General features: G+C 39.7%; 1 protein-coding gene across 1 annotated transcript; it reads right to left on the reverse strand.

Moving 5' to 3' along the window:
• Positions 1 to 882: 882 nt before the first annotated feature.
• Positions 883 to 23,561, reverse strand: LOC128704921 (cyclic AMP response element-binding protein A). The gene is made up of 6 exons (XM_070092792.1): positions 23,178 to 23,561; positions 17,901 to 18,045; positions 14,997 to 15,184; positions 12,953 to 13,096; positions 12,116 to 12,342; positions 883 to 6,066 (listed from the first exon to the last, which is right to left on the reverse strand). Exons 1-5 carry the CDS (start codon positions 23,298 to 23,300, stop codon positions 12,118 to 12,120), a joined length of 825 nt encoding a protein of 274 aa, XP_069948893.1. The 5' UTR covers positions 23,301 to 23,561; the 3' UTR covers positions 883 to 6,066; positions 12,116 to 12,117.
• Positions 23,562 to 24,510: the final 949 nt, after the last annotated feature.

Here is a 24,510-nt window from a genome sequence, read left to right on the forward strand (position 1 = left end):
CATCGGAACATAACCTCCATAGTAAGTTGAGGATCATCTGTATAAATTCAAGGATATAATTCAAACTGAAATGGGAAGGATAGAACTATGTACAAGAGATGAGGTTATCAGTCCCTCAGCCTTGGAGATGGGACTGCTTACCTCATCTTTGGTATATGCTTTTAGTCTTCCCATTATGTCCTGGAAAAAATTAGTACAGGAAGTCCTCGACTTACAAACATGCTGGGGACCTCCTGAATTGTGCATAATAATGATATTATACACAATATGTTTGTAAGTTGATGACTTACTGTATCCTCCGAGGCTCTTCATAGATAACAAAAAAAGGCATAATACCGTGACTGGAACGATACACAAATAACCCACACATAGAAGAGGGGAGCTTATGACGTAAGTTGGACCGAAACATCGTCGTAAGCTCCTCTCTTCTATGTGTGGGTTATTTGTGTATGGCTCTTCATAGACCTGTGGAAAGCATTTTATATAGTGAACTACAATATCCTGCACCTTAAACTAATGGGGTCAGAGGACATACCCTTGCATACCTAAAATCTTAGCAGTAGACACCAGTATATCTACACAGTGTAACATTGTCTACTCAGCCTGTAGTTGTTGGAGTGCCACAGAGCGGTGTCCTAGGCCCACCACTCTTTCTCATTTACATCAATAGTAATAGTAATACTTTATTTCAGCATGATACAATGTTTGTACAAAGGTGAATGACATTTGGGTATACATGCAGAAAGCCCCTATATAGTAGGCCTTCTACAGTGTTCCTCCATTCTTATGTTCTTATGACTTTCCTCAGGTCACGTGCGTCACATCTCACTCTCCGCCTATATATATAATGTCTTTCTACCTCTGTATGTTAGAAGTGATCAAGGTCCCAGGACCGAAACGTTTTCTAATAAATATGTTATAGTGTTTGCTTACGTGTCTTTCTAAACCCCCCTTTATAGTACATATATATATGCAGAGCATTTCAGGCAAACTTAACACTAACTCAAGATTAATCAGGCAGTAACAATATATTAAATCAGTTCTATTGACAGATGACACTACAGGTCAGTCAGATTACAGAGTGGTTAGGTTAGAATACACTTAATAAAGTTAACCAAACTGAGCTGTTTCATATATTTTGGTCTTTCTTTGAACAGTTTATCCTGCACCATGTAAACTTTCATTATTTCTTGTTCACTTATAAAACTGTGTTGCTCTAGACCTTTTAGCAGTTCACCTGTCAACTGAATTAACCTATCAGTAGAGACTTTCTGCTATATTTTCCTTATTTTCATCACTGCTTTCTCCACTGGCTTGCTGCTGTGGATTTACAATCATCTACACAGTTTCTGAGTCAGTATAATGATCTGAGTCAGCATAATGATGAAATTTGAAATTACGCTAGCCAAAATTAGTGCCGGATTACTGATGGAACCCGATAACTGATTGCTTGATTAGTGATGGCCGACCTGTACTTACGTCTTCTATCACTCAAACTCAACTATGTTTAATGGCACTGTTTATGACCAGATACTAAAAATATCTACTAGGAAGATGACCAACAAACTCCCTCTCAATATAGACAAAAAACTACTTCATGATGTTTGGAAACAGAGCTTTAAATATCCACCTTAACATATTGATCAGTGGTTTCCCCATTACAAGACACACTCAGGGCAAATTGTTAGGTCTTCACCTTGACCACAACCTGAAATTTCAGACCCGCATCCAACACACACTCCACAACAGTAGGCATCTCCAAGATACAGTAATATGTACCCCAAATGGCACTACTTACACAATACCACTCTCTAATCAACCCTTACTTCACCTATGTTATCTGTGCCTGGGGATCTACCATGAATAATCACCTTAAATCTTTAATAACCCAACACAAAAGCTGTTGTGTGGATGATCACCAATTCCTGTGCCAGACAACACACACCTCCACTCTTTCAAGAGTTTGAACTTAATATACAAAATATACACTCATATTACTGTGTCTACTATATATATACATTAAACTCCAATATAAACCCTCCTCTCAAACTTCTTGATAGCTACAACAGAACACACAGGCACAATACAACAGATATGTTCTTGATGAGTTTTGAAAGTCTTACTACTCTCGGAACCCAGCCATATGCCAGGCTCGTCTGGTGCTTGCCTGGTCAACCAGGCTGTTGCCAGCCTGATGCCCCACATATCCATCACAACCTGGTTGATCTGGCACCTAGTGAAGATACTTGTCCAGTTTTCTCTTGAAGACTTCTACACTTGTTCCAGCAGTGTTTGTGATATCTTCTGGTAAGATGTTAAATAATCTGGGGTCACAAATGTTGATACAGTGTTCCCTTATTGTGCTCACTGCACCCCTGCTCCTCACTGGGTTTATTTTGCACTTCCATATCTCTCACTCCAGTATGTAATTATAGTAGTGTGAAGATCTGGGACCAGGCCCTCAAGTATTTTTTTATAAAAATATCTTTATTTCTACCAGTACATGTACATGGTATACAGGCCTAGCTGACATCAATGACATACTACTATACAAGTACATGTACATGGTATACAGGCCTAGCTGACATCAATGACATACTACTATACAAGTACATGTACATGGTATACAGTCCTAGCTGACATCAATGACATACTACTATACAAGTACATGTACATGGTATACAGGCCTAGCTGACATCAATGACATACTACTATACAAGTACATGTACATGGTATACAGACCTAGCTGACATCAATGACATACTACTATACAAGTACATGTACATGGTATACAGTCCTAGCTGACATCAATGACATACTACTATACAAGTACATGTACATGGTATACAGTCCTAGCTGACATCAATGACATACTACTATACAAGTACATGTACATGGTATACAGTCCTAGTTGACATCAATGACATACTACTATATAGAAAGCCACTTGTTATGCTGAGCATTTCCCGCAAATTAAGTCAGTTTTGTCACAGGATGCGACCCACACCAGTTGACTAACGCCCAGGTACTCATTTTATACTGATGGGTGAACATAAACAGCAGGTCTTATGGAAACACGTCCTAATGTTATCCAGCCGTACCTGGGATTCGAACTCCAGACCTCAGTGTGTGAGCTGAGTGCGCTAGCGATCATGCTATGGGACACCAGTTATATATTATCATGTAGCTCTCCTCTGCTTCAAGATTTTAAGGCGTTTCCAGTAATTTAAATGCTTTACTGGCTTTATGAGGGCCATAAATGATCTTTGTATTTGTTGAAGCTCTGATATTTCTCCTACCTTGAATGGGGCCATCAGCACTGATCAGTATTCCAAATGAGGGAGCACTAGCAATTTGAAAAGTGTCACCATTGGCATTATTTCCCTTGTTCTGAAAGTTCTCAATACCCACTCAATCATCCTCCTGGCTGTTGTGATCTTTGTCTTATTATGTGTTCCTTTCGTTCTATTTGGTGATCCTCTTGAGTTTTATATAGAGTGTTCCTTTTAAGTTCTTCATTCTTTCCATACCTAAGCAGTTGGAACTTATCACCTTTGAATGTCATGTTGTCCTCCACTGCCCACTGGAAAACACTGCTTATATCTTCCTGTAATTTTTCAGCATCTTCAACTGTAGTGACCTTCATGCTTATTTTAGTGTCGTCTGCAAATGATGATACAAAAGTGTGATGGGTGCTTTTATTTATGTCTGTTATGAGGATGAGAAATGACAAGAGGTGCCAGGACAGTGCTTTAAGGAACTGAGCTTGTTTCCTCGCTGATGCTGGATTTTGCTCTGTTTACTACTACTTTTTGTGTTCTGTGTGTTAGGAACCCAAAAATCCATTTGCCTACCTTCCCCATAATACCCATGGCTCTCATTTTGTGTGCTATCACTCCATGATTACATTTGTCAAATGCCTTTGCATAGTCTATGTATATCACATCTGTGTTTTGGTCGTCTACCAATTCCTCCATAATTCTGTCATAATGGTTCAGCAACTGTGACAGGCATGATCGTCCTGCTCTGAAACCATGCTGGTTTGGGCTATGTTGATTGTGCTTGTCCCTGAATTTTTTAATCTGCCATCTCATCACTCTTTCGAAGATTTTTATGATGTGGGAAGTTAGGGCTACTGGTCTGTAATTTTTAGCTAGTGGTCTACTACCTCTTCTATGCAAAGGAGCTATGTCTACACGCTTTAAAGTCTCTGGTATTTCACCTAGATCTAGGCTCTTTCTCCAGTGTATACTGAGGGTGTGTGCTAGTGGTACTTTGCACCTTTTTATAAACAGAACAGTTCATGAGTCTGGTCCAGGTGCTGAGTGAGTGGGCATGTTATCCATTTCTTTTTCGAAATCTATGAGATTTGTATTAATGTGAGTTAGTTGGTCTGCACGGCCTTCTGTACAACACAAACAGAACACACAGGCATAATACAACACAACACAGAGGCACAACACAAGACACAAAACTCAATCTGACATTCCTCATGCTCATTTCACCTTATGCAAAAATACAATGCACATAAAGGACCCCAAGATTTAACATTCATTGCCCTGAACCAGCAAAAGGTCTCCTGTCTGTCAATCAGTTTGAGGCAATAATTAAAAATCATTTCATCTCCCAAACATAACTACACCAACACTAAACTATGCTGGTAATCATTCAACCAGTTGGAATCTACAGGCACTCCTCACTTAACAACCGAGTCCTGTTCCATACTTCTACCATTCTTTCCTCCTCTTCCTCTCCCAAGTGCTGCTGTGCTTCCAACCCTATTAAATCTTTGTTAGTTGGCTCTCCCTCGACATATTCCACTAATTCTTCAATATCTTCCACATAGAGCGATTGGTCAGAGAGCTGGTTGTAAGTTCGTGTGGTCATTAAGTGAGGAGTTTCTGTACTCAAAATATCCCAAATAACTGAAGACAAATTAATCTAAAATATCAATACACACCTATAAATTATTTTAATTATAAAATTTCTGGTTACCTCCCTTTAGTAATAAGGTAATATAATGAATAATAAAAATTTACTACTGCATAACCTATGTCTAACTTTAAGTAGGCTGTATGCCTTAGGACTAGTCTGCCTGAAATGCTTAGGCATGCTAGTGGCTTTGTACTCAACAGTTATAATGTGTAAATCACACATTGTAAATTATGCAAAGAAATTTTAATTTGTATATAGGTGGTCCTTGATTTACGATGGGGTTGTGTTCCAACTGACTCGTTGTTAGTTGGAAATATTGTAAGTCAAACCATCATAAGTTGAAAATATGGCAAGTCGAAAATATGGCAAGTCGAAAATATTGTAAGTAAAAAATATCATAAGTCAAAAATATCGTGTTAGTATTTTGTGTGATTTAGGCATTGGTATTTTGCTGAAATTAGAGCTTGGGAGTAACTCAGGTAGGCAAGCTCAAATCACTATTCGAGAGTACTGTACCTAAGTTTATTTCGGAGAGCCCAAATGTAGACATACATTTTATTCTTCTGTGTGAGTTATGTGTGTGTTTTTTGTGTTATTTTTGAAGTGTTCACGTTTAATGAACAGTGGAACAATCCTGTTATATCAAGGGTTGATTGAACTCGATAACTTAAAAACAGTGAATGATAACTTAGGTATTATGGAATGTACAGAGATAATGTTACGGGGGCAGCTATAGTGACTGTATACAGGAGAGGCCTAGTGGAGGCCTAGCAGAGGCCTAGAAGCCTAGGAAAGGTCTAAAAGAATCCTAGTGGAGGTTTTGGAGAAGCCTAGGAGAGACCTAACACAGGCATAGGAGAGGCCTAGCAGAGGCCTAAGAGAATCCTAGCAGAGTCCTAGGAGAAGCCTAGTAGAAAACTAGGAGAGGCCTAGTTGGGTGGAGAATTTTTGAGGGGAAATTTTTCTTGCCGCCCCACGTCCTTAGTCAACTAATAATGCCACTTGGGTGCCAGGCACTCATCTTGAAACAACTGGAGGGATTTTCCACTTGTCTTCCAGCACAGCGGATGAATGGGTGGATGAACAATGAACCAATGATGCCCGCTGAGCGGATAAGTTGAGGACAGACCTCTGAAATGAAAAAAAATGATAATGTCAATATTATTCTAATCATCCTCCGAGGCTATGGTTCCCCACAATTTACGCTGTATAGCCCTTGTAGGTTAGCGCTTCTTTTTGATTATAATAATAATATAATACTCCCACAATTTATATATACATGTATATGTATGTACGTATATATATATATATATATATATATATATATATATATATATATATATATATATATATATATATAATATATATATATATATATATATATATATATATACAGTGGACCCCTGGTTAACGATATTTTTTCACTCCAGAAGTATGTTCAGGTGCCAGTACTGACCGAATTTGTTCCCATAAGAAATATTGTGAAGTAGATTAGTCCATTTCAGACCCCCAAACATACACGTACAAATGCACTTACATAAATACACTTACATAATTGGTCACATTCAGAGGTAATCGTTATGCGGGGGTCCACTGTATATATATATATATATATATATATATATATATATATATATATATATATATATTTTTTTTTTTTTTTTTTTTTTTTTTCAACAAGTCGGCCGTCTCCCACCAAGGCAGGGTGACCCAAAAAAAGAAAGAAAATCCCCAAAAAGAAAATACTTTCATCATCATTCAACACTTTCACCACACTCACACATTATCACTGTTTTTGCAGAGGTGCTCAGAATACAACAGTTTAGAAGCATATACATATAAAGATACACAACATATCCCTCCAAACTGCCAATATCCCAAACCCCTCCTTTAACCCTTTGACTGTCGCGGCCGTATATATACGTTTGTGAGGTACCGTGTTTGACGTATATATACTCATAAATTCTAGCGGCTTCAAATCAGGCAGGAGAAAGCTAGTAGGCCCACATGTGAGAGAATGGGTCTGTGTGGTCAGTGTGCACCACATAAAAAAAATCCTGGAGCACGCAGTGCATAATGAGAAAAAAAAAACTCCGACCGTTTTTTTTAATTAAAATGCCGACTTTGTGGTCTATTTTCGTATAGTATTTGTGGTTGTATTCTCGTTTTCTTGGTCTCATTTGATAGAATGGAAACTATATTATAGAAATGGAGGTGATTTTGATTAATTTTACTATAAAAAGAACCTGGAAATGGAGCACAAAGTACAGGAAATGTTTGATTTTTGCCGATGTTCAAAAGTAAACAAATGATGTCATTGTCCAATAAATGTCCAAATAGCCATTCTAATACGCAGTCATGAATGGGTTGATGTAATTTTTACAATTATTACAGTATTGCAGTAGTCTGCATAACAGTAAATCTTCTATTTTTTGTTTGAATAAAATTTCAAAATAAAAAGCAAGAGTAATATCACAGGGACCTGGAGACATGACTGATGAACAAAGAAAATCTTATTTTAGAGCCAGGAATGTCTGCATTGTTCATTCTGGACCTTATTTTGAAATTGTCGTATTTTTTAATTTTCATGAAATTGGCCAAATTGCAAATTTCTGACCATGTTATTGGGTAGTTGAAATCGGTAAATGGGCAGTTTCTTGTGCTCAATCGATAGAAAAAATAGAGTTCTGAAGAAATAGTTATGAGTTTGGTTGACTGGAATAACGGAATTAGCCGAAAATAGGGCTCAAAGTGGGCGAAATTGCCGATTTTTAAATATCGCCGAAGTCGCTAACTTCGCGAGAGCGTAATTCCGTCAGTTTTCCATAAAATTTCGTTTTTTTGGTGTCTTTACAATCGGGAAAAGATTCTCTATCATTTCATAAGAAAAAATAATTTTTTTTTTTTCGAATATTTTGCGACACCAGGAGCAACTTCAGGATTGGGCCCTTCGACAGTCAAAGGGTTAAAGTGCAGGCATTGTACTTCCCATTTCCAGGACTCAAGTCCGACTATATGAAAATAACCGGTTTCCCTGAATCCCTTCACTAAATATTACCCTGCTCACACTCCAACAGATCGTCAGGTCCCAAGTACCATTCATCTCCATTCACTCCTATCTAACACGCACATGCACGCTTGCTGGAAGTCCAAGCCCCTCGCCCACAAAACCTCCTTTACCCCCCCCTCTCTCCAACCCTTTCGAGGACGACCCCTACCATGCCTTCCTTCCCCTATAGATTTATATGCTTTCCATGTCATTCTACTTTGATCCATTCTCTCTAAATGACCAAACCACCTCAACAACCCCTCTTCTGCCCTCTGACTAATACTTTTATTAACTCCACACCTTTTCCTAATTTCCACACAACAAATTTTCTGCATAATATTTACACCACACACTGCCCTTAAACAGGACATCTCCACTGCCTCCAACTGTCTCCTCGCTGCTGCATTTACCACCCAAGCTTCACACCCATATAAGAGTGTTGGTACTACTATACTTTCATACATTCCCTTCTTTGCCTCCATAGATAATGTTTTTTGACTCCATATATATCTCAACGCACCACTCACCTTTTTTCCCTCATCAATTCTATGATTAACCTCATCCTTCATAAATCCATCCGCCGACACGTCAACTCCCAAGTATCTGAAAACATTCACTTCTTCCATACTCCTCCTCCCCAATTTGATATCCAATTTTTCTTTATCTAAATCATTTGATACCCTCATCACCTTACTCTTTTCTATGTTCACTTTCAACTTTCTACCTTTACACACATTTCCAAACTCATCCACTAACCTTTGCAATTTTTCTTTAGAATCTCCCAGAAGCACAGTATCATCAGCAAAAAGTAACTGTGTCAATTCCCATTTTGAATTTGATTCCCCGAAATTTAATCCCACCCCTCTCCCGAACACCCTAGCATTTACTTCCTTTACAACCCCATCTATAAATATATTAAACAACCATGGTGACATTACACATCCCTGTCTAAGACCTACTTTTACCGGGAAGTAGTCTCCCTCTCTTCTACACACCCTAACCTGAGCCTCACTATCCTCATAAAAGCTCTTTACAGCATTTAGTAACTTACCACCTATTCCATATACTTGCAACATCTGCCACATTGCTCCTCTATCCACTCTATCATATGCCTTTTCTAAATCCATAAATGCAATAAAAACTTCCCTACCTTTATCTAAATACTGTTCACATATATGCTTCAATGTAAACACTTGATCTACACATCCCTTACCCACTCTGAAACCTCCTTGCTCATCCGCAATCCTACATTCTGTCTTGCCTCTAATTTTTTCAATTATAACCCTACCGTACACTTTTCCTGGTATACTCAGTAAACTTATTCCTCTATAATTTTTACAATCTCTTTTGTCCCCTTTCCCTTTATATAAAGGGACTATACATGCTCTCTGCCAATCCCTAGGTACCTTCCCCTCTTTCATACATTTATTAAACAAAAGTACCAACCACTCCAACACTATATCCCCCCCTGCTTTTAACATCTCTGTCATGATCCCGTCAGTTCCAGCTGCTTTACCCCCTTTCATTCTCCGTAATGCCTCACGTACCTCCCCCACACTTACATTCTGCTCTTCTTCACTCTTAAAAGATGGTATACCTCCCTGACCTGTGCATGAAATTACCGCCTCTCTTTCTTCCTTAACGTTTAAAAGTTCCTCAAAATATTCTCGCCATCTACCTAATACCTCCATCTCCCCATCTACTAACTCCCCTACTCTGTTTTTTACTGACAAATCCATACTTTCCCTAGGCTTTCTTAACTTGTTTAACTCATTCCAAAATTTTTTCTTATTTTCATTAAAATTTCTTGCCAGTGCCTCTCCCACTCTATCATCTGCTCTCCTTTTGCACTCTCTCACCACTCTCTTTACCTTTCTTTTACTCTCCATATACTCTGCTCTTCTTATAACACTTCTGCTTTGTAAAAACCTCTCATAAGCTACCTTTTTCTCTTTTATCACACCCTTTACTTCATCATTACACCAATCACTCCTCTTTCCTCCTGCCCCCACCCTCCTATAACCACAAACTTCTGCCCCACCATATAATACTGCATTTTTAAAAGTATTCCAACCCTCTTCAACCCCCCCACTACTCATCTTTGCTCTAACCCACCTTTCTGCCAATAGTCGCTTATATCTCACCCAGTATATCTCACACAGTAGTGTACTGTATATTGTAATAAACAGAATAGAGGAAATCAGCTCTAATATAGTACATTATTTAGGTATGCATGCTGGTCAGAGAGCCCGTCGTAAGTCTGAGTCATTGGTAAACGAATACGTCGCAAACTGTCAGTTACCAATGACTCAGACTTACGACGGGCTCTCTGACCATTACGCATACCTAAATAACGTATATTAGAGCTGATTTCCTCTATCCTGTTTATTACAATATACAGTAGACTACTGTATAAACATTTAAAAATATACCAGAAATGTTATAAACTGTGCAAAGCGTATGCCCAGTTGGGTTCATATTTTGCTGCACTATGGTGCTGCCATCTATAGGCCTACCAATCTCAGCCTTCACCATGCTTACCCTGTCTCATTCAGGCAGCCAAGCTCACTCAGTCAACAAGGTCTACTTCATCACTCTCTCCCGGGCATGGCCTTACGAGCCTGGGCAACTTAAACACACTGCCTGTGTACCAAGAACCCAAATAAAGTAACAGTCTCTGAAGCTTTATTATTGACCCCCACTTGGGTAAGCACCCAAATCAATTACTATAAAAGGTGATATTAAAACAATTATTAAAAATGGTTGACACAAACCCACTACCATTATAATATGCTCCTCACTTGGCGACGAATTCATTTACTGACATGGTCTTAGGAACACAACTCCATTGTTAAGTTAGGAGAGTGTGTGTGTGTGTGAGAGTTTCAGTGGAGAGAAGCAAATGGGATTAGGTCAGGGGTTTCAAATAGAGTTAGAGCTAAAGAAAGAGTAGCAATAATGTTAAAAGATAAGAGTATAAATGTATTAATTCAAGGATTATGTGGAGTAAAATAAAGGTTGGATGTGAAAAGTGAGTTATAGTAAGTGTATATGCACCTGGGGAAGAGAGAAGTGTAGAGGAGAGAGAGAGGTTTTGGGAATTGAGTGAGTGTGTGGGGAGTTTTGAACCAAGTGTGAGAGTACTTGTGGTTGGGGATTTCAATGCTAAAATGGGTAAAAATGTTGTGGAGGGAGTAGTAGGTAAATTTGGGGTGCCAGGGGTAAATGAAAATGGGGAGCCTTTAATTGAGCTATTTATGGAAAGAGGTTTGGTAATAAGTAATATATATTTTATGAAAGAGGATAAACAAATATACAAATAAATTGTGGTTATGTTCTATGGCTTCCCACCAAAGGAATTTCACTTACAGACTTTTTTCATTGCTTGTATTATAATTCCTGTTCTTGAACATTAAAATGGTTTAAAATACCGACAGGTTGTTAGGTAAGACACATATGCAACAGTTAGGAATCTTTATTATGAAACGTTTCGCCTACACAGTAGGCTTCTTCAGTCAAGTACAGAAAAGTAGAAAGAAGCATAAGATACTTGAAAACGATGTAATCAGTCCATCGCCCTTAAAGTTTTGAGGTGGTCAGTCCCTCAGTCTGGAGAAGAGCATTGTTCCATAGTATGAAACAATATATTGTTTCATACTATGGAACAATGCTCTTCTCCAGACTGAGGGACTGACCACCTCAAAACTTTAAGGGCGATGGACTGATTACATCGTTTTCAAGTATCTTATGCTTCTTTCTACTTTTCTGTACTTGACTGAAGAAGCCTACTGTGTAGGCGAAACGTTTCATAATAAAGATTCCTAACTGTTGCATATGTGTCTTACCTAACAATTCCTGTTCTTGTTGGTCTAGATATGTGTGTGTGGGGGGGTAGGTGTGTCCCCATACAATATCTGTACAAACACATGACGGGTTATAGTTCAGTGTTGCTCTGATATAAGGGAAAATGTCCACTGAATTGGGTGTTTACTGTGTGTTAAGAGGTTAGGTTATGTAAGATGGGGCCAGGAGTTTGTGCCCAACTGACTCACACCTTCCACTGACTAACTCATTAATATTATCTACTGACCATCAATACTATCCATTAAACCATCAATATCATCCACTAACCATCAAGCCAGGAGGGTTGCTATGGGGGTGGACCTAATGCGGTACTTCTCATCCTGCTCCACAGAGTGTTGCAAACGCTGCAGTTGCAGCAGCAGCTGTGAGTTGGAACTCTGCAGGACCTCAATACGTCGCTTGTTTTCTAGGTTCTCGGTGCTGAGGCGCTCAACCTTCCGCTCCAACGCATCCATGTAGTCCTTCTTCTTGCGGCGAGATTCCTGCGCAGAGATCTGCAATGGCAAGTACATGTCTTATACAGGCTATATGTCTTATATGGGTTGTTACATGTTTTATATGGGTACTTACGTGTTTAATATGGGTAGTTATGTGTCATATACAAGTATTTTCATGTTTTATACAAGTTATTTTATGCAAGTATTTACAGGTTTAAAACAGATAGGTACTTGTCTTATACAGGTTGTTACCTGCCTTGTATAGGTTGTTACATGTCTTATACAGATTGTTATGTGTCTGATATTAGTTACATGTCTTATACAGGTAGCTACATGTCTTGTACAGGTATTTACATGTTTTGTACAGGTAGTTAATAAAAGCCTGAAACTAGAGTAGATGGAAGGTCTTAAAGACCCACCTAGACCTTCATGAAGGTCTTGTAGACCCACCTAGACCTTCATGAAGGTCTTGTAGACCCATCTACACCTTCTTGAAGGTCTTAACGATCCACTTAGATGTTCATGAAGGTCTTCAAAACCCACCCAGACCTTTTTGAAGGTCTTAAAAACCCACCTAGATTTTCTTGACGGTCTTATATATACACCTAGACCTTCTTGAAGGTCTTAAAAGCCTGCCTTGATATTCTTAAAGGTCTTAAAGACCCACCTTGTTCTTGATCTTCCTCCTGACCTTCTTCAAGGTCTTCTCTTCGGCCTTGGTTAAAGGTAGTCTACTGGGTATACTGTAGCCCTCACATAATAAGGTCCGTTTCTCCTCCTCAGTCAGGTTTAGTGCTCCAGTGGCACCTTTCTGCAAAAGTACAGACTTGTGGGTATGCTCACTTATGTGGGGTATACTGTATGCTCTCTTATGTGGGGTATACTGTATGTTCACTTATGTGGGCTATACTGTATACTCTTCTGTGGGATATACTGTATGCTCACTTATGTGGGGTATACTGTATGCTCACTTATGTGGGGTATACTGTATGCTCACTTATGAGGGGTATACTGTATGCTCACTTATGTGGGGTATATTGTATGCTCACTTATGTGGGGTATACAGTATGCTCACTTATGTGGGGTATACTATATGCTCTCTTATGTAGGGTATACTGTATGCTCACTTATGTGGGGTATACTGTATGCTCTCTTATGTGGGGTATACTGTATGCTCTCTTATGTGGGGTATACTGTGTATTCTCTTATGTAGAGTATACTGTGTTCTCTTATGTAGGGTATACTGAGTGTTCTCTTATGTGTGGTATACTGTGTGCTCTCTTATGTAGGGTATACTGTGTGTTCTCTTATGTAGGGTATACTGTGTGCTCTCTTATGTAGGGTATACTGTGTGCTCTCTTATGTAGAGTATACTGTGTGCTCTCTTATGTGTGGTATACTGTGTGCTCTCTTATGTAGGGTATACTGTGTGCTCTCTTATGTAGGGTATACTGTGTGCTCTCTTATGTGTGGTATACTGTGTGCTCTCTTACGTAGGGTATACTGTGTGCTCTCTTATGTGTGGTATACTGTGTGCTCTCTTATGTAGGGTATACTGTGTGCTCTCTTATGTGTGGTATACTGTGTGCTCTCTTATGTAGGGTATACTGTGTGCTCTCTTATGTGTGGTATACTGTGTGCTCTCTTATGTGTGGTATACTGTGTGCTCTCTTATGTGTGGTATACTGTGTGCTCTCTTATGTAGGGTATACTGTGTGCTCTCTTATGTGTGGTATACTGTGTGCTCTCTTATGTAGGGTATACTGTGTGCTCTCTTATGTGTGGTATACTGTGTGCTCTCTTATGTAGGGTATACTGTGTGCTCTCTTATGTAGGGTATACTGTGTGCTCTCTTATGTGTGGTATACTGTGTGCTCTCTTATGTAGGGTATACTGTGTGCTCTCTTATGTGTGGTATACTGTGTGCTCTCTTATGTAGGGTATACTGTGTGCTCTCTTATGTGTGGTATACTGTGTGCTCTCTTATGTGTGGTATACTGTGTGCTCACTTATGTAGGGTATACTGTGCTCTCTTATGTAGGGTATACTGTGCTCTCTTATGTAGGGTATACTGTGCTCTCTTATGTAGGGTATACTGTGTGCTCTCTTATGTAGGGTATACTGTGTGCTCTCTTATGTGTGGTATACTGTGTGCTCTCTTATGTGTGGTATACTGTGTGCTCTCTTATGTGTGGTATACTGTGTGCTCACTTATGTAGGGTATACTGTGCTCTCTTATGTAGGGTATACTGTGCTCTCTTATGTAGGGTATACTGTGCTCTCTTATGTAGGGTATACTGTGCTCTCTTATGTAGGGTATACTGTGTGCTCTCTTATGTAGGGTATACTGTGCTCTCTTATGTAGGGTATACTGTGCTCTCTTATGTAGGGTATACTGTGCTCTCTTATGTAGGGTATACTGTGTGCTCTCTTATGTGTGGTATACTCTAGGTTTGGTGGTTAATGGGGTATGCTGGTTAATGAGAGTTATTATTGCTGGTTTACAGGCTGTCTAATATACCAGGGTCATTAAGACTGGTTAATGGGGTTTAAAGTCTACTACACCATTAAGACTGGTTAATGGGGCTTAAAGTCTATCTACTACACCATTAAGACTAGTGTTATACACAAGGTATAACCTCACTACAGTAGGTCCATAAGGGCCATATAAGAGGGTAGTATTACAGTGGAGTGTAGGATGGTCCACTTACCGGCTGTGTAGAGATAAGCGGAGTCTTGATAGGATGTCTGGAGGCCACTACAGGCCTAGGGTTCTTCCTGGGGTTACAGAACTGTGGTGTAAGAACTTCATAGAGAGGCTGGGTAGGCCTAGGAGAATGTGTTCCACACTCTGTGTCACTTCCACAGCAGGATGGAGGTGTAGGAGGCATGGGGAATCCTGTGGAGGATGAGTGAAAATGTTACAGTACTGGAGGTGGGAAGTACAGTACCAGTACTCTGAAGGATGAGTGAGAATGTTACAGTACTGGAGGTGGGAAGTACAGTACCAGTACTCTGAAGGATGAGTGAGAATGTTACAGTACTGGAGGTAGGAAGTACAGTACCAGTACTCTGAAGGATGAGTGAGAATGTTACAGTACTGGAGGTGGGAAGTACAGTACCAGTACTCTGAAGGATGAGTGAGAATGTTACAGTACTGGAGGTGGGAAGTACAGTACCAGTACTCTGAAGGATGAGTGAGAATGTTACAGTACTGGAGGTAGGAAGTACAGTACCAGTACTCTGAAGGATGAGTGAGAATGTTACAGTACTGGAGGTGGGAAGTACAGTACCAGTACTCTGAAGGATGAGTGAGAATTTTACGGTACTGGAGGTGGGAAGTACAGTACCAGTACTCTGAAGGATGAGTGAAGATGTTACAGTACTGGAGGTGGGAAGTACAGTACCAGTACTCTGAAGGATGAGTGAGAATGTTACAGTACTGGAGGTTGGAAGTACAGTACCAGTACTCTGAAGGATGAGTGAGAATGTTACAGTACTGGAGGTAGGAAGTACAGTACCAGTACTCTGAAGGATGAGTGAGAATGTTACAGTACGGGAGGTGGGAAGTACAGTACCAGTGCTCTGAAGGATGAGTGAGAATGTTACAGTATGGGAGGTGGGAAGTACAGTACCAGTACTCTGAAGGATGAGTGAGAATGTTACAGTACTGGAGGTGGTAAGTACAGTACCAGTACTCTGAAGGATGAGTGAGAATGTTACAGTACTGGAGGTGGGAAGTACAGTACCAGTACTCTGAAGGATGAGTGAGAATGTTACAGTACTGGAGGTGGGAAGTACAGTACCAGTACTCTGAAGGATGAGTGAGGATGAGTATACATCATATTAACATAAACATGTGTACGAATGGTATATAATACCGACAAGTTGAGATTAAGACACATGTGCAACATCTGGGTATCTTTATTGTAGACGTTTCGCCATCCAGTGGCTTTATCAATACAAATTCTAGGACATAACTTGAAGACAGTAGAACTATGTACAGAAGATGAGGTAATCAGTCCCTCAACCTAGGAGTAGGTGCGAAGAGCACCATAGTCGTGGAGAATCTCCACGTAGTCGTGCAGAATCTCCACGACTACGGTGCTCTTCACACCTACTCCTAGGTTGAGGGACTGATTACCTCATCTTCTGTACATAGTTCTACTGTCTTCAAGTTATGTCCTAGAATTTGTATTGATAAAGCCACTGGATGGCGAAACGTCTACAATAAAGATACCCAGATGTTGCACATGTGTCTTAATCACATTAACATAAACATCAGGATGAGTATACATATTAACATAAACATCAAGTATACATCATAATATTAACATAAACATCAATTATACATAATAATATTAACATAAACATCAAGTATACATCATAATATTAACATAAACATCAAGTATACATCAAGTTACATGGTCTGAAAAATGGCAGATGAAGTTCAATGTGGATAAGTGTAAGGTACTTGCCCTTGGTAATGAAAATAACCCTCGAAGCTATAATCTAGGTGAAGTAGAGCTTGGTCATACAGAATGTGAAAAAGACTTGGGAGTCATGGTAAGCAGAAATCTAAAGCCAAGACAGCAGTGCCTTAGTGTGCGCAACAAGGCCAACAGATTACTTGGATTTATCTCAAGAAGTATAAGTAACAGAAGTCCAAAAGTTATTTTACAGCTCTATACATCACTAGTGAGGCCTCATTTAGATTATGCTGCTCAGTTTTGGTCCCCTTACTACAGGATGGACATAGACTCATTAGAAAACATACAGAGAAGAATGACTAAAATGATTTACTGTGTAAGGAACCTCCCGTATGAAGATAGACTTAAAGCCTTAAATCTCCACTCTCTGGAGAGGCGTAGAATGAGTGGAAATATCATTGAAGTGTATAAGTGGATGACGGGCATAAACAAGGGAGATATTAATAAAGTACTGAGGGTGTCGAACCAGGTAAGAACCAGAAATAATGGATTTAAGTTGGATAAATTTAGATTTAGAAAGGACATAGGTAAGTACAGGTTTTCTAACAGAGTTGTGGATGCATGGAACAGTCTTCCTAGTGGGGTGATAGAGGCTAGGACCTTGGGTAGCTTTAAGAAGAGATTGGACAAATATATGAGTGGGAGGGGCTGGGTTTGATTGGTGTCATTGGGTACGGGAGTTATTTCTTGGGTAGCTTTAGGTAGTGGTCGTTTTGATAAGGACTTGCTTTGTATGGGCCAGTAGGTCTTCTGCAGTGTTCCTCCATTCTTATGTTCTTATAATATTAACATAAACATCAAGTATACATTATAATATTAACATAAATATTAAGGCTACTGAATAATATGTATGTGTTTTTATTTACTAAATTTCCTTAATAATGAGAGATTTTTCAAAACAAAAATAATTTTTTGACTAATTACAGATAGTTTTGAGAGGATTTTAGGGTTTTTGAGAAATTTTGAATAATTTTTGAAGGGTTTTGAGAGGTTTTTGAGAAATTTTGAGAGATTTTTGAGAGGTTTTAATTTTTTTAAAAGGTTTTGAGAGGTTTTGCATTATTTTTGAAACATTCTGAAACGTTTTTAGAGGTTTTGAGAGATTCTGAAAGGTTTTGAACCCACCTGCATCAGTGGATGTGGTGGAGGCTGAGGTAGGTAACCTCAGAGTTAGGGAATTCAACCCCAATCTTGAGGTTGACTGCATCAACCCAGGTTGACTCCTCTGGGTCACTACCACTGAGCTAGGTCGACACACTGCCAGGCTGCTCTGTAAGATAGATAGTTTTTCAATGTCTGTCTACTATGTGAGGTTGACTTGGGTTGAAAGTCTATCTGCTGAGCTAAGTCTAAAGTCCACTTACATATTTCAAATCCTACCTTACTAACAGGCATCAACACATCTCTGTTAAGGGCACAACCTCATCAACAAGACCAGTGGATACTGGAGTACCACAGGAAAGTGTCCTTGGTCCCCTGTTCTTCCTCTTATACATCAGTGATCGTCCTAATGCATCACAACACCTTAAACCTATTTTCTTTGCTGATGACACGACTTATGTTATCTCCCACCCAAATCTTGCCTCATTCAACACCGTTGTTAATGGAGAGCTAGTAAAAATATCGACCTGGATGACTGCCAATAAACTTACACTTAATACTGACAAAACCTTCTGTATTATGTTTGGTAACAGAGCAAATGTTGCACAACTGAACATTATGATTGACAACACTCTCATTGCTAAACAAAATGAGAGCAAATTCCTGGACCTACACTTTGACAGCAACCTGAAATTCAACACCCATATACAACACACAACAAAAATAAGTATCCAAAACAATTGGGATCCTCTCTAAGATAAGTTACTATGTACCACAATCATCCCTACTCACACTATACTATTCACTCATCTATCCCTACCTCATGTATGTTATTTGTGCCTGGGTTTCAACAGCAGCAACCCACCTAAAGCCAATAATAACCCAACAAAAAGCCACAGTAAGAATTATTATGCAATCCAATGCTAGACAACCCCCCCTAACTCTTCAAATATCTAAACTTACTCACTGTACAGAACATTCACACCTACTACTCTGCAATCTACATTTACAGAACCATAATTTTTTTAAAAGGTTTTGAGAGGTTTTGAGAGGCCCTGTGGCCTGGTGGCTAAAGCTCCCGCTTCACACACAGAGGGCCCGGGTTCGATTCCCGGCGGGTGGAAACATTTCGACACGTTTCCTTACACCTGTTGTCCTGTTCACCTAGCAGCAAATAGGTACCTGGGTGTTAGTCGACTGGTGTGGGTCGCATCCTGGGGGACAAGATTGAGGACCCGAATGGAAATAAGTTAGACAGTCCTCGATGACGCACTGACTTTCTTGGGTTATCCTGGGTGGCTAACCCTCCGGGGTTAAAAATCCGAACGAAATCTTATCTTATCTTATCTTAAATCCTAATATTAATCCTGAACTAAAACACTTTCTTGATAGTTATGACAGGACCCACAGGCACAATATCAGACACAAAAATCTCTATGACATTCCCCAAGTCCGGCTAAATCTCTACAAAAATTCAATATACATAAAAGGGCCTAAAATCTGGAACTCCCGCCTGAAAACTCTAGAACTACAGACTCGACCACCATTTTCAAAACTACCGTTAAAAACATCTTATCTCCCTAACACATCCCATCATCAACTAACTATTATCTTTTTTTGTATCATGAACACATCGAAAACAAAATAGATTTATTCTTGATATCTGTTATTCCCCTATAATTGACTGTAAACATAAAATTCCTAATATAGCTATTACTTAATAAATCTTAAGTTAGCCTTAAGTTTGCCTAAGATACTCTCCCAATATAAAGTTTATTTCTTTGTGAAGGTTACAATGTGTAATTATAATTTTGATTTGCTAAGTACAAAGAAAATATATACACCTGGAAAATCCTAGAGGGACTAGTACCGAACTTGCACACGAAAATCACTCACTACGAAAGCAAAAGACTTGGCAGACGATGCAACATCCCCCCAATGAAAAGCAGGGGTGTCACTAGCACGTTAAGAGACCATACAATAAGTGTCAGGGGCCCGAGACTGTTCAACTGCCTCCCAGCACACATAAGGGGGATTACCAACAGACCCCTGGCAGTCTTCAAGCTGGCACTGGACAAGCACCTAAAGTCAGTTCCTGATCAGCCGGGCTGTGGCTCGTACGTTGGTTTGCGTGCAGCCAGCAGCAACAGCCTGGTTGATCAGGCTCTGATCCACCAGGAGGCCTGGTCACAGACCGGGCCGCAGGGGCGTTGACCCCCGGAACTCTCTCCAGGTAAACTCCAGGTATAGCCACTATCATGCCCAGGCATTTTGGGCAAACTAATCGTAATATATAGTAACTAATTAAAACTAGATAAGATAACAGTACATATTAACTATACTTAAAACTAGACAAGTAATAGTGGTTAGCTGTTTTACAATCTTTTTTAAACTTAATACAAGTGGGTAGGGTTTGGTAGAATAAGCTTGAAATTGCACTCAAAATCTACCTTACAAGTAGTGGTGCTGGTGGTAATATTTTATTGAATGGCAGAATTAAAAAGCCGGGAGGTCACATAATAAGACTAATTAGTGGATGTTTTGGCCAATTTGGTTAATATTGAGAAATAAGATTACATATTTTATGGATTTGCAGAATTAAGAGCCTAGAGGTCACATAATAAAACTAGTTAGTAGATGTTTGGTTGATTTGGTTAATATTATGATACAAGATGATTTTTTTTAGCAAAGTCCTAAATTTATAAGCTGTCTGGGGATCCTCGACCTGTTCTGGTAGCGAGTTTCAGATCTTTGGGCCTTTTATGTGCATAGCGTTCTTACATTGACCCCCGGAACTCTCTCCAGGTAAACTCCAGGTAAACATAGTGAGAGTCTGACTCGAGGGATGTTGAAAAGTGCTTTATTCCTTGCATTGTGACTGTGCATTCTGTTGTAACTTTTGAGGAGTAGTTTTAGGGGCGGGTTTACAGTGGAGTTTAATGTTCTGTATAGTATGTAGTATGTACAAGAAAAAGAGTGTATGTCTTGTACAGAAACTTTATTATAAACATTGTATCATGCCAAGACTTAACCATTCCCATTACTAAATTTACTAATTGTAATATTGTTACTCTATATGTTTTGTACTTCCTCATTATTATAAATCTAATTAATCACTTCAGTTACCTAGTATGCAGTAAGGTATATTAAAATGTACTGCTCCATAACCTGTGTCAGTACAGAGTAAGAACTAGTATTAGTCTGCCCAAAATGCCTAGGCCTGCCAGTGACCTTCTTTGTAATTAATATTTTATATATAAACCAAACATTGTAATCTTTGCAAGGAAATATACATTTACATTTTACTACATGAGGATTTATTTGGGTTGAATATCTATCTATTACACATAGTCTTAAGTCTATCTAGTACATGAGGATTGACTTGGGTTGAAAGTCTGTCTACTGTACAGGGGTTACTTTGCTGGGTTTCAAGTCTATCTACTACACTGCTATGTGGAAATTTGTGTAGTTTCCTAAAATCCCCACCAACATTTTGCAAATATTGAGCATTTTGCATCTAGAACTTTACAATATCCTTATTCTTAACACAACCTTAACACAACCTTAACACAACCTTAACACAACCTTAACACAACCTTAACTTACGCGTAGTATTTGGAGGAATCTGGGCCTCGGATGTAACATAGGGAGCCTTGAATCATTACAATATTGGGGTTATTAAGGTAGACTAAGACATCAGGAGTAATTGTCTTAGTCAAGCGCCCAGTGAGTTTCCACATAAAAAGTTTTTTACTGGTACTCTGAATCTGATGTGAAGCAAGTTCATAAAATAGGTTAAGTCTACCATGGCTAAGCTCTGCTGGGACATACTAGTGAATAATGCAAGTTAGGCTAAGATAGGCTACTTTACCTGCATACAGATATCTAAGTACCAGTGAATAATGCAGATTAGGCTAAGACAGGATAATTTACAGGAATTTAAACATTTGCTGATTTCAAAAGAAGTGGGTTTACATTTTCATTTAGTACTAATTGAGTGAACTTTTAATCTTTGTGGAAGAAGCTGCATTTCGTACTGTGTAAGTCTTTGTTGTTGTTGACCTGTATTTATGTGTGGGATTACTACATGTATCAGTGTCTAGGTTGAGCAGTGTAATTGTTGACTGGCTATAAACTGTAAATTCCTACGTTAAGCTATTATACCAACACATTATGTATACACAAATAACCCGCACATAGAGAAACCCTCATGGTGATGTTTTGGCCCAATTTGGACCATCGACAAGTCACACTGTGACTTGTGGATGAACCAAGTTGGATTAATGTCATAAGTTCCTCTCTCCTATCTGTGGGTTATTTGTGTCAAGTAAGTCCTCAACTTACAATGACATTGGGGGATCTTGTGTATTGTGTATAATAATGAGATACACATTATTATTATCGTTGGGAGTGCTAAACCCATAGGGATTATACAGTGCCTGTCGGGGCAGGGATGGAAGGCATTCAGGTTCAATTCAGGGAACTGGAGCACAGAAGAGTCTCAAGATGTTTGTATGTTGAGGATTTATTGTAATGTTCCAGTCAGCGTATTGTGAATTCTTGTTCCTTATGTGTGTTTGAAGTTGCACCTGTGGGACACAGCCAACTACCAATAAGCTTCACACTTTAAGTTATCCTTCCTGCTTAAGAGTTTGTTTCTGGGAGGAAACAATCCTGTAGAGGGTTGTGCATCCATTAACACAGTAGAAAGTATTAAATGATATTGTAGAGGGTTGTACACCCATTACCATAGTAGAAGGTATTTTGCAAGTGGCAAATTCTTTTCATGTGCACTGCAGTTCAAGTGTAACAATAGTCCTGGTAGAACACAGGTTCCCACCATAATCACAACTGAATTTTTCAAAGTACAGGAAGGCCCCACATTTTAGGCTCCCACTTTTTGGTCTCCCACTATCCAGTTGAGGGGTCAGTCATTATGTTCGACGCATTTTCTGCTTTTCTGTCATTGTTGTACAACAGTTGTGTAAGGTTAGGTATCCAACACCATGCTTTACAGTAAGTACTGTCTGTACTGGGTTGGGCATATGATTTGTTTAATGGGTTTGTGTTTGAGAAAGACCTGCCTAGTATGGGCCAGTAGGCCTGCTACAGTGTTCTTATGTTCTTAATCAGCTCATATGTCTCACCCTGTCCAGGATGCCACCCATAGCACCTAGGTACTTAACATATTACTAGGTGAACACTAACAGCAGCAGGCATTAGGTGACTTGCCAATACCTCTCATCCTCCCCAGGATGCCACCCACAACACCCAGGTACATACTGCTAGGTGAACACTTACCCTTATAGAAGGCATGGTAACTACAGTAGGTGACCCAGCAGGACTTGCCCCAGCAGGCAGCACCTTGCTAGGTGCCACCTCAGGTGAAGGGGACCTAGAAATCAAAGGTGACATAGGTGACATCAAAGCCCTTTTGAAAGCAGAGGTAGATAGTCCCTCCTGCTGGGTACTGCTGGTGGATAAAGTAGACGTGTGGGATAGACTGGTGGTGGTAGAGGTGGTGGTAGGGGTGGTGGCAGTGATGGTGGTAGTGGTAGTAGTGGTGGCAGTGATGGTGGTAGTGGTAGTGGTGGCTGCTACCACACAACACACAGCTTCACACAGAGGTATGGCAGGGTAGCACTCGCTCTCCAGGTCTGTACAACAACAATACAATTGTTAGAGTGTTACTGATTGTTAGATTGTTAGTGAGATTGTTATATTGAAATGAAATTTTGGTAGATACTAGTAGATAAATGGCAAATACTGGTCGATATGGGTAGATTATAATAATACTAGTAATATAATATCTTTATATACTACAAGTACATGTACAAGGTATACAGACCATAGTTGACATCAATAAGAGATAAGATTTTGTTCGGATTTTTAACCCCGGAGGGTTAGCCACCCAGGATAACCCAAGAAAGTCAGTGCGTCATCGAGGACTGTCTAACTTATTTCCATTGGGGTCCTTAATCTTGTCCCCCAGGATGCGACCCACACCAGTCGACTAACACCCAGGTACCTATTTGCTGCTAGGTGAACAGGACAACAGGTGTAAGGAAACGTGTCGAATGTTTCCACCCGCCGGGAATCGAACCCGGGCCCTCCGTGTGTGAAGCGGGAGCTTTAGCCACCAGGCCACCGGGCCAATAACATACTACTGTATAGAAAGTCCCTTGTTATACTGAGCATTTCCCGCAAATTAGGTCAATTTTGTCCCAGGATGCGACCCACACCAGTCCACTAACACCCAGGTACCCATTTTACTGATGGGTGAACATAGACAACCGGTGTAAGGAAACTCATCCGATGTTTACACCCCTTCGCCGTGAATCAAACCCGGACCCTCATCGTGTGAAGCGAGAGCTTGTGCCACCAGGCCACAGGGCACTGTTATGGTAAATAGATGTAGACAGGTTGGTAGGTAAGACACATAGGCAACAGTTAGGCAACTTCATTCTGAAACGTTTCGCCTACACAGTAGGCTTCTTCAGTCGAATACAGAAAGTAGGCAGGAGCAGTAGAGATGTGAAGACGATGTAATCAGTCCATCACCTTTGAAGCCGTAGATTTGAGGTTGTCAGTCCCTCAGCCTGGAGAAGTTCAGTTCCATAGTCAGGAACTATCT

Source organism: Cherax quadricarinatus, chromosome 3, assembly GCF_038502225.1.
Source record: "Cherax quadricarinatus isolate ZL_2023a chromosome 3, ASM3850222v1, whole genome shotgun sequence".
Lineage (NCBI taxonomy): Eukaryota > Metazoa > Arthropoda > Malacostraca > Decapoda > Parastacidae > Cherax > Cherax quadricarinatus.